The following is a 12,222-nucleotide window of genomic DNA, read 5'->3' on the forward strand; positions in this document are numbered from 1 at the left end:
AGGACCTGGATCCCAGTGTAGTAATACGCTTGGGTCCCCCAGCCCAAAGCCATTCTCAACCTCACTAAATTGACTCGGCACTTGGAGCGATCCAACCTCATACTCAGGTATAGTAGATGGACATTGAAACTCTTCTGCATCTCCTCTCTAAATAGCTTATTCCAACTCCAACAGCAATACCAACTCTGGTTGTGACCCTGTCTTGAACACATAGGTGCTTCAACTTTGCGATGCACCCACGTTGCACATCCTTCAAATCAGATTCGCCTCCACATGCTTCTTCATTGTTTTCAGTGATGGCTTAACACAATTTTACTCAGAAAAGGTGTAATTAGTAATGTTTTTAGTTGGATTTCTTGCCTTTTAAACTACCAGTGAGGTGTCACATACGTTTGGTAACGCCATCTTAAACCAGAAGATTTGATGACAAATCTTTCACCTGGTTTGTTTTCTTTAGTCCATTTTAGCAGTATAAGGAATAATCTTAAATCATTGATGTTTTTATACCACTGGCAAGGCAGGCATTTATTACCAATCTGTGGTGTGCTCTATTTGAGTAGTGAATGACTTTTGTAATTATAGTGGTTTATAAGATATATAGGCATGGAATTAAGCCATTTGGCCCATTGAGTCTGCTCCACCATTTCATCATGGCTGATCCATTTTCTTTCTCAGCTCCAATGTCCTTCCTCTTCCCCTATCCCCTCATGCCCTGACTAATCCAGAATCTATGAACCTCTGCCTTAAATATACCCAATGACTTGGCCTCCAAAGGTGCTAGTGGCAATGAATTCCAGAGATTCACCACTTTCTGGCTCAAGAAATACCCACTCATTTCCGTTCTAAAATGATGTCCCTCTATTCTGAGGCTGTCCCCTCTGGTCTTCGACTCCCCCACTATTGGAAACATCCCCTCCAGATCCACTCTATTGAGGTCTTTCAACATTCGATTGGTTTCAATGAGGTTACCCCTTATTCTTCTGAATTACAGTGAGTAGAGGCTTAGAGCTATCAAATGTTCCTCATATGACAAGCCTCTCAATCCCGGCATCATTTTCATGATCCACATCTGAACCCTCTCCAATGTCAGCACCCTTTCTTAGATAAGGGTCCCAAAACTGCTCACCAAGTGAGGTCCCACTATTGCTTTATTGAGCCTCAACATTACACCCTTGCTTTTATATTCTAGTCTTCTCGAAATGAATGCGAACATCGCATTTGCCTTCCTCACCACTGACTCAACCTGCAAATTTGCCCTTAGGGAATCCTACACGAGGATTCCCAAGTCCCTTTGCACCACAGATTTTTGAATTTTCTCTCTATTTAGAGAACAGATTTATACAAGAGGAGGTGACTAAGTAGATTGAAGTCAAGGCTAGTAGGAGGTGTCTATGTGGACTTTAGTAAGTCATTTAACGAGGTGCTACTCGGGAAAACTGGTCCAGAAACTCCATGGAGAGCTGGCGAACTGGATCCTTGGTGATAGGAGGCACAGGGTGGTGATAGAAGTTATGTTCCATCTGTGACCAGTGAAGTATAGCAGAGATCACAGCTGAACCAGCCAGCACTACCCTAATCACTACAGTGTGGCAACACTACAATCACTGGGATTACTTTGTGCTTAAACAGACAGTTGTGGTTATTTTTAGTTCTAATTGTGTTCTTCCTTGTAAAAATTGCATATAATTTATGTTTATGTTTTTCTTGTGAATGCTGCTTATGTGATGTTATGTGCCTGAATTGCTACTGCAGTAAGTTTTTCATTGCACCTGTGCACACATGGACTTCTGCACATAAGAATAAACTCAACTTTGATGTCTTTGTGCATGTTATCTACGAACAACTTACATATGACTATAGGTGGCATGATTAGTAAATTTGGGGATAACATGAAAATTAGTGATGGTGTGGACATCAGGGAAGAATATTCAAGGTTATGCAGGCTGTAAGTCACAATGTGTGTGGGAGCGGGGAGAAGGGGGCTTTGGGGTTCTAATGTTTTTACTGTTACTCGTTCTTTGAGGTACTCTTCTGTGGATGTCTGCAAAGAGCAAGAATTTCAGGGTTGTTTAATGTATATAATCTCTGATATTAAATGGAACCATTTTATTTGATTTGATTTGAACATGGAAAGTTGGGTAGAATGTTGGAAGATGGAAGTTAATTTTGGCAAGGTGAGGAGATGTACTTTGGCAAGTCAAATGGGGGCAAGACATATAGATTTAATAGTAAGGTGCTAAGGAATATTGATGAACAGTAGGACCTTGGGGACTCAAGTGAACAGTTCCTTGAAAATGGCAACACAAGTAAATAGAGTAGAGAAAGAGGCATGTGGCATGCTTGCCTTTGTGGATGGTGCATAAAATATAACTGTTGGTATGCTATATTACAATTTTGTACATCCTTCCTAAAATATGACACCTAGAGCTGCACACAACATTCCAGGTAATCTGACTCAGCAGAGATTCACCAGGATGTTGCCTGGACTGAAAAGCTTTAGTTATGGGGAGAGATTGGATAGACTTGGGTTGTCTCCCCCAGAATGAAGGAGGCCAAGGGTGATCTGACAGAAGTTTACACAACTATAAGACGTGTAGATGAGGTAGATGGTCAAATCCTCTGGTAAGGGCACCAAAGTGAGCATAGGCTTAAAATGAGAGAGAGGAATTTGAAAAGGAATCTGAGGGGAAGGATTTTCTGGAACGCAGAGAATGGGCTGATATCTGGAAATTGGAGGAGATGGCAGAATCGGATACAATTACCACAATTAAGAGACAGGAACTTGAATAGGCAAAGTATACAATGATACAAACCTAATGGAAACAAAAAATAGCTTAAATGGGCAAAATGATCAGTATCGCACTGTGGCCAAAGACTCATTTCTTTGCTCTACCACTCCACAATTCAATGTAAAAGTGTTTGGTCAGACAACATCCCAGGACAGTAATGTCCAGAACGTCAATGAAACACACACCAGTCCTCATCGAGGGATTAGTAGTGGAAAGGGTGAGCAGCTTTAAGGTCCTGGGTGTCAATATCCCTGAAGATCTACCCTGGACTCAACATATTGATGTAATTACAAAGGAGGCACATCAATAGTTATATCTTATTAAGAGCTTGAGGAGAATTGTTGTGTCACTAACGAATCTAACAAGTTTCTGCAGATGTACTGTGAAGAGCATTCTAACTGGTTGCATCACCATCTGGTATAGAGAAGCTACTTCACAGGATTGGAAAATTCTGCAGAAAATTGCAAACTCAGCCATTCCATCATGGGCACTAGCCTCATCAATATCAAGGACATCTTTAAAATGCGATGCCTCAAGAAGGTGACATCTATCATTACGGACCCCAATCACCCAGGATACACCCTCTTCTCATTGCTAGCATCACAGAGGAGGCACAGGAGCCTGAAGACACTCACTCAGTGTTTTAGGAACAGCTTCTTCCCTTTCGCTGTCAGATTTCTGAAAGGACAACAAATCCATGTATACTACCTCACTTTATTTTTTGCTCTCTTCTTACACTAATTATTTCAATTAATTTATATATATTTTTGTATTGTAATTCACAGGTTTTTTATTCTGTATTGCACTGTACTGCTAGCACAAAAGAACAAAGTTCATGAGATATGCCAGTGATATTAAACCTGATTCTGAAATGTCCTTTGGCACTTCACAAGGTGTCATCAGTATATAACAGGAATATTTGAACACAGGAACAAAAACTGCTGGAAGAAGAAAACTTAAAGACATAAGTTTAATGAGCAAAGGTAGAGACATTGATGCAAGAGAAAGCAAGAGCTCAAGAGATTTAATTAAGAGACAGGGGTGCTACTTTTTCAACCAAGGGTTACACCTAAAATAACCTCTGACCCCATATACCTGATCAGAGTGATATGGTTTGAGAGGTAATACTTCACCGGTTTATGATACTGAGGCCGAGCTGCGAGATCACAACCAGTCTTCCCCTGTCTGCCTGGTCGTACTATTGGGTTGTGACAGATGAATCCTATTGATACAAAAGAAATCAGCTGTTATCTTTCAATGATTGTCATTCATCTTCAGTGTGGATACCAAATCCTCTCCCCACAGTCACACTTTCTTAAATATACTTGCTGAGATACTTATCAATTTCAATATCAGTTTCTATGTGTTGGCTGCTGACAACCAGTCCCACCTCACCACTACCCCTTTTGTCAACTCCTACCCTCACCACTATCTATAATTTGGATGATTACCTCATTCAACAGTGCTGAATGAGCAGAATGCCCATCGAACTGAACTACTGGAAAACCAAAGCCACCATCTATAACCTTCTGAAGTCTCCATGCTCACAGCCGGAAACCATTCCCCTACCAGCTTTTCTGCTTCAGCTACGGCTCCAAGCTTTGGTATTCTACCTTTAGAATTCTATCTATCTCCTTCATTTTTTTGAGTTTGGTTTTATTTGTCACATATATATAGAAACAATGAAACATATAGTGAAACATGTAGTTTGCATCAACTATCAACACAGTCCGAGGATATGCTAGGGGCAGCCCGCAAGTGTCGCCATGCTTCCAGCACCAACATAGCATGCCCACAACTTATTAACCTTGTTGTACATCTTTGGAATATGTGAGGAAACTGGAGTACCTGGAGAAAACCAGTATGGTCATGGGGAGAACATACAAACTTCTTACAGACAACAGCGGGAGTTGAACTCCAATCACTGGTGCTATAAAGTGTTACACTAGCTGTTAATATTACAGTAGCACCTTAATATCTGAAGACTTATAACAATTTTAATATCTGTCCTATGTGGATAGGGCAAGTTTTGGTTTGATGATGCATTGTGGTGCTGCAAGAAGTCATGGTTGAGGAGGAAGCATGAATTACATAAAGCAGACTAGAACAGGTCTGAAACTTCAACATTTTAGTCATCAACTTCCAACTTTTTGGGTTCTGCAATCTACTTTGCTATCTCTCCCATCTTTGTAAAGCAACTGAGATTCTGAAACAATCATCCACAATGGAGTATTGGGACTTGATCAGTCAAGGCATTGGTGTTCTTCAAGGTAGTCGACATACAGACTGCCCATCCAATGTAATATCACAACAGTTCAAGGGCAAGATGGCTCCAGCTAGATACTGTTGTACTCAGCTGCCATCATAACCTGCCCCAGCTCCAATGCTCTGCCCTAGCTTAAAGCTGTCTGCCCCCTTTAAGTTACTTTGCTATCCATAACAAGCCCACTTGTGTCCTCATATGCAACAGAACACATCAAATCCAAATATCACTAAATGACTACCCATCCTTTTGCCACATCCTATTTTGATACTTCTTCGCCAGTCTGCAAGATTCAATCAAAATAAACCTCAGCCTGATCCATCTTCACTCCTTCCCATTTGTGTGTGCCTTCCGACCTTATCACACACCTCCACCCATTATTCTGCATCACTTTGCAGCTTCTGAATGACACCACCACCTCTGCAGGACTCTCAACTATCAGCATAGCCCTTCTGGGTATTTCTGTGTACTAACTCTTTAACTACAACATCTTCTGCTATAGTTTGTTTCTCTGTGACTTGATATTCTTCTCTGGCTTGCTACTTTTTTCCATTAAGAAATCTTTTCTTTTATGCATATTTTGTCATAGGAGTAGGAAAAAGCCACTCTGGACCATAAGCAAATTCCTCATGTTGGCTGACCTGTATTTTAACTCAATTGCAGCAAATCTCGTGATAGTTTGTCCAATGAAAATCTATCAAAGTCAGTTTTGGTTTCAATCACTTTCACCTTTTCATTTGAGGTGGGGGGTGGTGAGGGAGGAGTTTAAACTAAGGATCGAAATCCAACCCTTCACTACTCAAAGAAGTATTTCTTAAGAGTCATAGAGCACTACAGCACAGAAACAGGCCCTTCGGCCCATCATGCCAAACTGCTATTCTGCCGAATCCCGCTGACCTGCATTTTGACCATAGCCCTTCATATCCCTCCTATCCATGGAATGATCCAAACTCCTTTTAAATGTTGCAATTGAACCCACATCCACCACTTCTGCTGGCAGCTCCTTCTACACGTGCATCACCCTCTGAATGGAGATCCCCCTCAGGCTCGTCTTAAATACTCAACTTTCACTGTTAACTCATGACCTAGTGTGAGCCTTACCTAACCTCAGTGGAAAAAAGTTTGCTTGCATTTACTCTATCTATACCACTCATAATTCTGTATACCTCAGTCAAGTCTCCCCTCATTATCCTACACTCCAGTGAATAAAATGCTAACCTATTCAACCTTTCCCTACAACTCAAGTCCTGGCAACATTCTTGATTACATTCTCAAAAGAGCTGTCTCTTTGTGGACTCCTGCCATTATTCTTACAGCTACTGAAGCCCGTTCTGTATGAGGCAGCTTGGGGCATAAAACTGTTGCTCAAGCAGTTCAGTTATTCTTTCATCATAGCATACCTCCTCACAAACACCCCCATGCACTATCAACCATTACATTACTTGCTTTTTTATAAATGTATACATTTACTGAGACAATAAACTCAAGTGCCGCAGGCGTCGATACCCTTCAGCTTTTACATCAGGGTCTGATTTGTTTTTATGTGTAAAAAAACACTCATTTACATTGCTACAATACACTGAGCTCATAAAGGACATTTTCCTTGGTAGATAAACATTCAGATAGTTTTGTTTATTTCAGTCACACTAATAAACTGCAGTACAAATTGCATTTAACCCTGTGTAGTGCCAAGTCATGCCATTTATTCAGTCTTTATGTATAGTTTCTCATGAATTCTATGTATTTCCTTATTTTATGTAAATACCTACAAGAACATTACTCGCAAAGTAGTATATGGTAACATACTGTATAAATACTTTGATAATAAATTTGTTTTGAATTTGACCTTTGATACATTCATCCTTTAGTCCACCTGGTTCACTGTCTGCTCTGTAAACCTCCCCCACAACTCAGTGTTTTACCCAGAGATATCCTGAGCTTGGTAAAGCACTGTTGGTTGCTCTTCCCTGCCATTCACTGTTTAAATACATTACGCACTCATTATACTTACTGAACTAAGCGAAAATAAAACATCTGACATGAACAGGGAAACAGGAGCTACAGACCAAGCTTGAATTACCCCTCCCCTCTATCTGCAAACTGTCTGTGATCCATGCGAGTCTGGAAGTTGAGGCCCGAAGATCAAACCTTCATTGGCGTCTTGGGATGAAGTCTGAAGTTGGAGACCCAGCATCTGGGAGGGTAAGAATATGGGGGCAAGGGCTGGAGGCACGGAGGTGGCCTATCCTTGGGTTGGAGGCCTGTTTGGGTTTGTGGGTGATTGGGAGGGATGGGAAAGGGGCTTATTTTTGTGTTGCTGCTTTGCTTTGTTGTGTTGTTACTGCTACTTGTGTTGTTCTGAGGAATATGCTATGTCGGTGGTGAAATGAGTGGCAACACTTGCAGAGTGTCTCTGATCATCCTTGGGGGTGTTGGTTGTTAACGCAAATGTCGCATTTCATTGTCTGCTTCGATGTACATGTGATAAATAAATTTGAATCTAAAATATGAGGACCACAAAATACTATGAACACCATTATGGGAGATATGTGCAAATTAAGTGATAAAAAATCGTAAGGTGCCATTAGAAGACAGAATTTCATTTTCTACAGACTTTCACAGGCAGCAGTGTTCCAAAGTACACCCTTGCTTTAACATAAAAGAATGGGTTGGTATTTACACAACTCTAACGCCACAAATTGAAGTCAGATCAAGATGGAAAGCAGCCAAGGTCTCTGAAGTCAATATTCCAACAGGGTCTTTCTCTCAGGTATCAAGCATTTTCAATGCAGGGAACCTGTTCCTCCCAAAAATCATGCACTCACCCACTAATGTAAACATATCCGTCAGTAAGCTTGCTTTAATCTTCAGATCCAAAGGTGCATCACTATTGAGATACAAAGGCAAATTCATTGAAGTGGGTTTAAAGAGCAGTTCCAATGAATACAACTAAATCCAGAAATATCAAAGAGTAGATGGAAGAGATGGGCTGAAACAACCCATTCCTGTACTATACATTTTTGATTCCATGAATCCAGTTTGTCATTACTTTAAAATCTAACCTACAGTAACTTAAGGTAGATAGATAGATACTTCATTGACCCCAAAGGAAATTACGGTGTCACAGTAGCATAACTAGTGCACAGATATAAATATTAGGAGAAGTAGAAAGAATGAGAAAATAATTTACCACGAACAGCCTAATGGGGGGGGGGGGGGGGTGACATCTCTACCCTGGCTATAGGTTGTCTCATTATAGAGCTTAATGGCTGAGGGTAAGAATGACCTCATAAGGTGCTCTTCAGAGCAGCGCAGTTGTCTTAGTCAATAGGCACAGAAGGCCAATCCATACTTCCACCTATCCCCAACATTTAACAGGACCCTTGTTCCACACCAGTTTCCTACCCTATTACAATATCCCTTGAATCAACACAAATGCTGAAGGAACTCAGCATATCACGCAGAAATAAAGAGCTGATGTTTCAGCTGAGACCCTTCCTCAGTACTAAAGAAGGAGAAGATTTAATGGGCTGAATGGCCTAATTCTGCCCCTCTTATGGCCTTACGGTCCCAACGAAGAGTCCTGATGAAGGGTCTGGCCCAAAATGTCGGCTCTTTATTCTTCTCCATAGATGCTGCCTGACCTGCTGAGTACCTCCAGCATTTTGAGTGTGATACTCTGGATTTCCTGCAACTGCAGAATCTCTTGGTTTTTATCCCTTCAATTTATCTAAGAAAGCAAAAAGATAGCTGGAAAAGGAGTAGGCCAACAGACCCTTCAAACCTGCCCCGTCTTTCAATCTGATCCTGACTCTTCGGCCTTAGGGCTCAAGTCACAGTACACCAAGTGTGTTCTCACAAAGACCCTTTATGAGAAGTCAAGTTTGAATCCTAGAGTCGTGGTATCAGAATAAGTCCTTTGGCTCAGCATGATCTAACAGATCGCAGATCATTAACTTCACACTAATCTTATATACCAGCACATAGTCAATAGCCTTCATTTTGCTTCCCTCCAATCTGCAGGAACCATTCTAAAATCTGAGAATGGAGGAATATGGACATTGCATAGGCAGAAGGGATTAGTCCTGTTAAGCATTTAATCACATAATTAGTTCATCATAACATTGTGGTCTGAAGGGCCTGTTCCTGTGATGTACGGTTCTATGCTCTAATCAGTATAATTTTGGAAGATTTAAATTCCAGATTGATTTAATTATTTTGATTGAAACTCCCAAATGCAGTGGGAGTCAAATTCATAACGCTGGTTGAATAGCTCAGTACTTAGACTGCTAACCACCTTGCTACCATGTGTGCCATTAGCAAAGCCTTGAAGCAGCAGGCCCAAGATGCAATCAATCTTCATCTGACACTCTGAACTTCCTCAGTTGCTGATAAATATGGGAGAATTCCAAATTTCAGTTTAAGGGAAAGTAGTCACTGGAAATCAGCTGAGATTTCTGTGCTATGGCTGATCACACAAGATGCTATAGGGTTTAATGCCAATTTCTTAGCTACTCATACATCATAGAATAGTGCAGTACAGGTCCTTCAGTCCACAATGTTGTGCTTTTCTTAACCTACTCTAAGATCAATCTAACCTTTCCCTTCAACATAGACCTCCATTTTTTCTATAACCCGTATGCCTATCTCATAGTCTCTTAAACGTCCCCAATGTATCTGCCTCTACCACTACCACGGCGGGTTGTTTCACACACCCACCACACTTCTCTGACATCTCCCCTATACTTTCCTCCAATCACCTTAAAATTATCCCCCACATACTCACTGCTGGGAAACACTGCACTACCGTCTTTGGAGAGTATGCCAGTAGGAGCAGATATCATTAGAATTGCTTGTGACATTAGCATTCAGGGTTTTCAAGATGGAACTGGATTGACACGAGGATAAATTTGCAGTGCTATGGGGGGTGACAGCAGATAATTAGGACTGATGCAGTTTAGAAAGCACCACAGACTAGATTGACAAATTCCATTTCACCAGTACTGAATAAATTTGTTATGCTGTGCTTAGGATGCAGGCCTTTGTTAACCATTCTACACACCCAAGTAAATTCCATTTGCCACTCTTCAGTCCACTTATCCAGCTGTCAAAGATCCCTCTATAAATCCTAAATAACTTCAGCGTTGCATCACTATGCCCATGCAGGACTTCTTTTTGTTTATGTGTTCACAGGAGTGTTGTGAATGCAGCCCTGACCATAACGCAAACAAGCCTCTCTCCATTAACTCTGTATATACTTCATGCTGCCTCATGAGGTAGTGAAAAGCTCTTGTTTGCATACCATTGCCATGCAGGCAGATCAATCCACGTGCTGAGGTAGTAACAAAAATTCTGAATACAAAATATAATGTTGTGGGTACCGAGCAAGTGCACTGTAGGTAAACAATATAAAGTGCAAAGGCCACAATAAGGTAGATTGGGATATCATTTCAAATTTAGTGCATAACAGGTTCGTACAAGACTCTTGATAATGCCAGGATGGAAGTTGTCCTTGAGACTGTTGGCATGTGTTTTCAAACTTTTGTATCTTCTGATTAAGTACATGTGACATTAATAAATTAATACACACAAAATGCTGGAGGAACTCAGCAGGTCAAGCAGCATGTATAGAGAAGAATAAACAGATGAAGTTTTGGGCCGAGACCCTTCATCAGGACTAAGGGTTTCTCTAGATTTCCAGCATCTGCAGAATCTCTTGTGTAAATAATATTTAATAACATCCCTGCCAAGAAGGCATCTATTGTGCTACTCCAAACAGCCATAGAACCATGTGGCCTTTTATATTTCAGGGGATAGTTTGGAGTCAGCAACACTAGTCAGTCAGAGCTAAATATAGAAACCAACAAATTTCTTTTCAGAAAACTAGATGGATTTTATTACAATCCTGCATTTTTTATGGTTTCTATTAATAATACCATTTATTGTTTGAATTTCTGAATTCCCTAGCATAATTTCCCAGGACACTGTTGAGATTTGAACTCATGTTCCTGAAGTAATTAAGCCAGGCCTCTACTGGTCCAGTAAAATTACCCTTATGCTACTTTGCCCTGGTTATATTGTTTCTACTTACAACTTTATACTGACAGTGGATTGGAAGGGTGAAAAATAAGACGACTTTGAAAAGAAGTTAATGATGCTCTATTAATGTGATTTGCCAAAAATGTAATTAAGAGGCAATAAGGCTATAGGGAATGAAATGGTCAGCTGATAAGGAAACAAAGAGTAGGAATAAAGAATTAAAGAGGTACAGTAGGAACAGTTCTGCAAGGAACTCTTAAAGGGTCATTAAAATAAGTGATTTGGACTTCGGAGTATAAGAAACTATGGCCCAAATCAAGCCAGTTCAGCAGATTGACCTTATTTTATATTATTTTTTATTTATTTAGTGAAATAGCTCAGAACAGGCCCTTCCAGCCCCTCGAGCCACACTGCCCCAGCAATCCTGGACAAACCTAATTAATCCTAACTTAATCACGGGACAATTTATAATAACCAATTAACCTACATCTTTGGACTATGAGAGGAAACCAGAGGACCCAGAGAATATCCATGTATTCCATGGGGAATATGTACATAAATAGACTCTTTACAGAATGGTGGAGGAATTAAACTCCGAACTCCGGAATGCTCCAAGCTGTAATAGGTTCTTGTTAACTACGATGATACCATGGAGCCCGAGTGGTGATGATGGAAGAAGACTTGAATAGGTTGGCAAGATGGGCAAATGCAGGCCAATGTAAAAGAAGGGAAGTTGTTTCTGAAAGCATCTTTTTGTTACTTCTGCTTTTCCTAAATAACTCACTGAAATGTCAGCAGCTTTCTCTGAAACAGCTTTCGAAAGTCTGCACGAGTGAATCTGCAGATGCTGGAAATAAATAAAAAACACAAAATGCTGGCAGAACCCAGCAGGCCAGCATTTTGTGTTTTTTATTTGAAAGTCTGGCTGTGTTTTTGTGCCTTATGACACAAGTCTGCATGCCTTGGGATAACTCCTCTATATTCCATTTTAAGTTTGCTTCCCTGGGAAGTGAATCTACGAATGTAAAATGCCAAATTGGTCACCGCCTTATCAGTCTCAAATTTACTGCACCCATTTTTCCTCATTTTATTTTAGCAAATTCTTTAATAACTGGTTTTCAAATTAGTAGC

At 40.5% G+C, this 12,222-nt stretch overlaps 1 protein-coding gene across 11 annotated transcripts in view; it reads right to left on the reverse strand.

Moving 5' to 3' along the window:
• Window positions 1–12,222, reverse strand: part of ttll5 (tubulin tyrosine ligase-like family, member 5) — a 439,573-nt gene that overhangs the window by 250,489 nt on the left and 176,862 nt on the right. For all 11 annotated transcript variants that reach the window (XM_059960284.1, XM_059960287.1, XM_059960300.1 and 8 more), the window contains 2 exons: window positions 7,878–7,939; window positions 3,923–4,011 (listed from right to left, as the gene is read on the reverse strand). In XM_059960284.1, the coding sequence (XP_059816267.1) occupies window positions 3,923–4,011; window positions 7,878–7,939 (151 nt within the window). The remainder of the gene's footprint in view (window positions 1–3,922; window positions 4,012–7,877; window positions 7,940–12,222) is intronic.

Source organism: Hypanus sabinus, chromosome 2, assembly GCF_030144855.1.
Source record: "Hypanus sabinus isolate sHypSab1 chromosome 2, sHypSab1.hap1, whole genome shotgun sequence".
Classification (NCBI taxonomy): domain Eukaryota; kingdom Metazoa; phylum Chordata; class Chondrichthyes; order Myliobatiformes; family Dasyatidae; genus Hypanus; species Hypanus sabinus.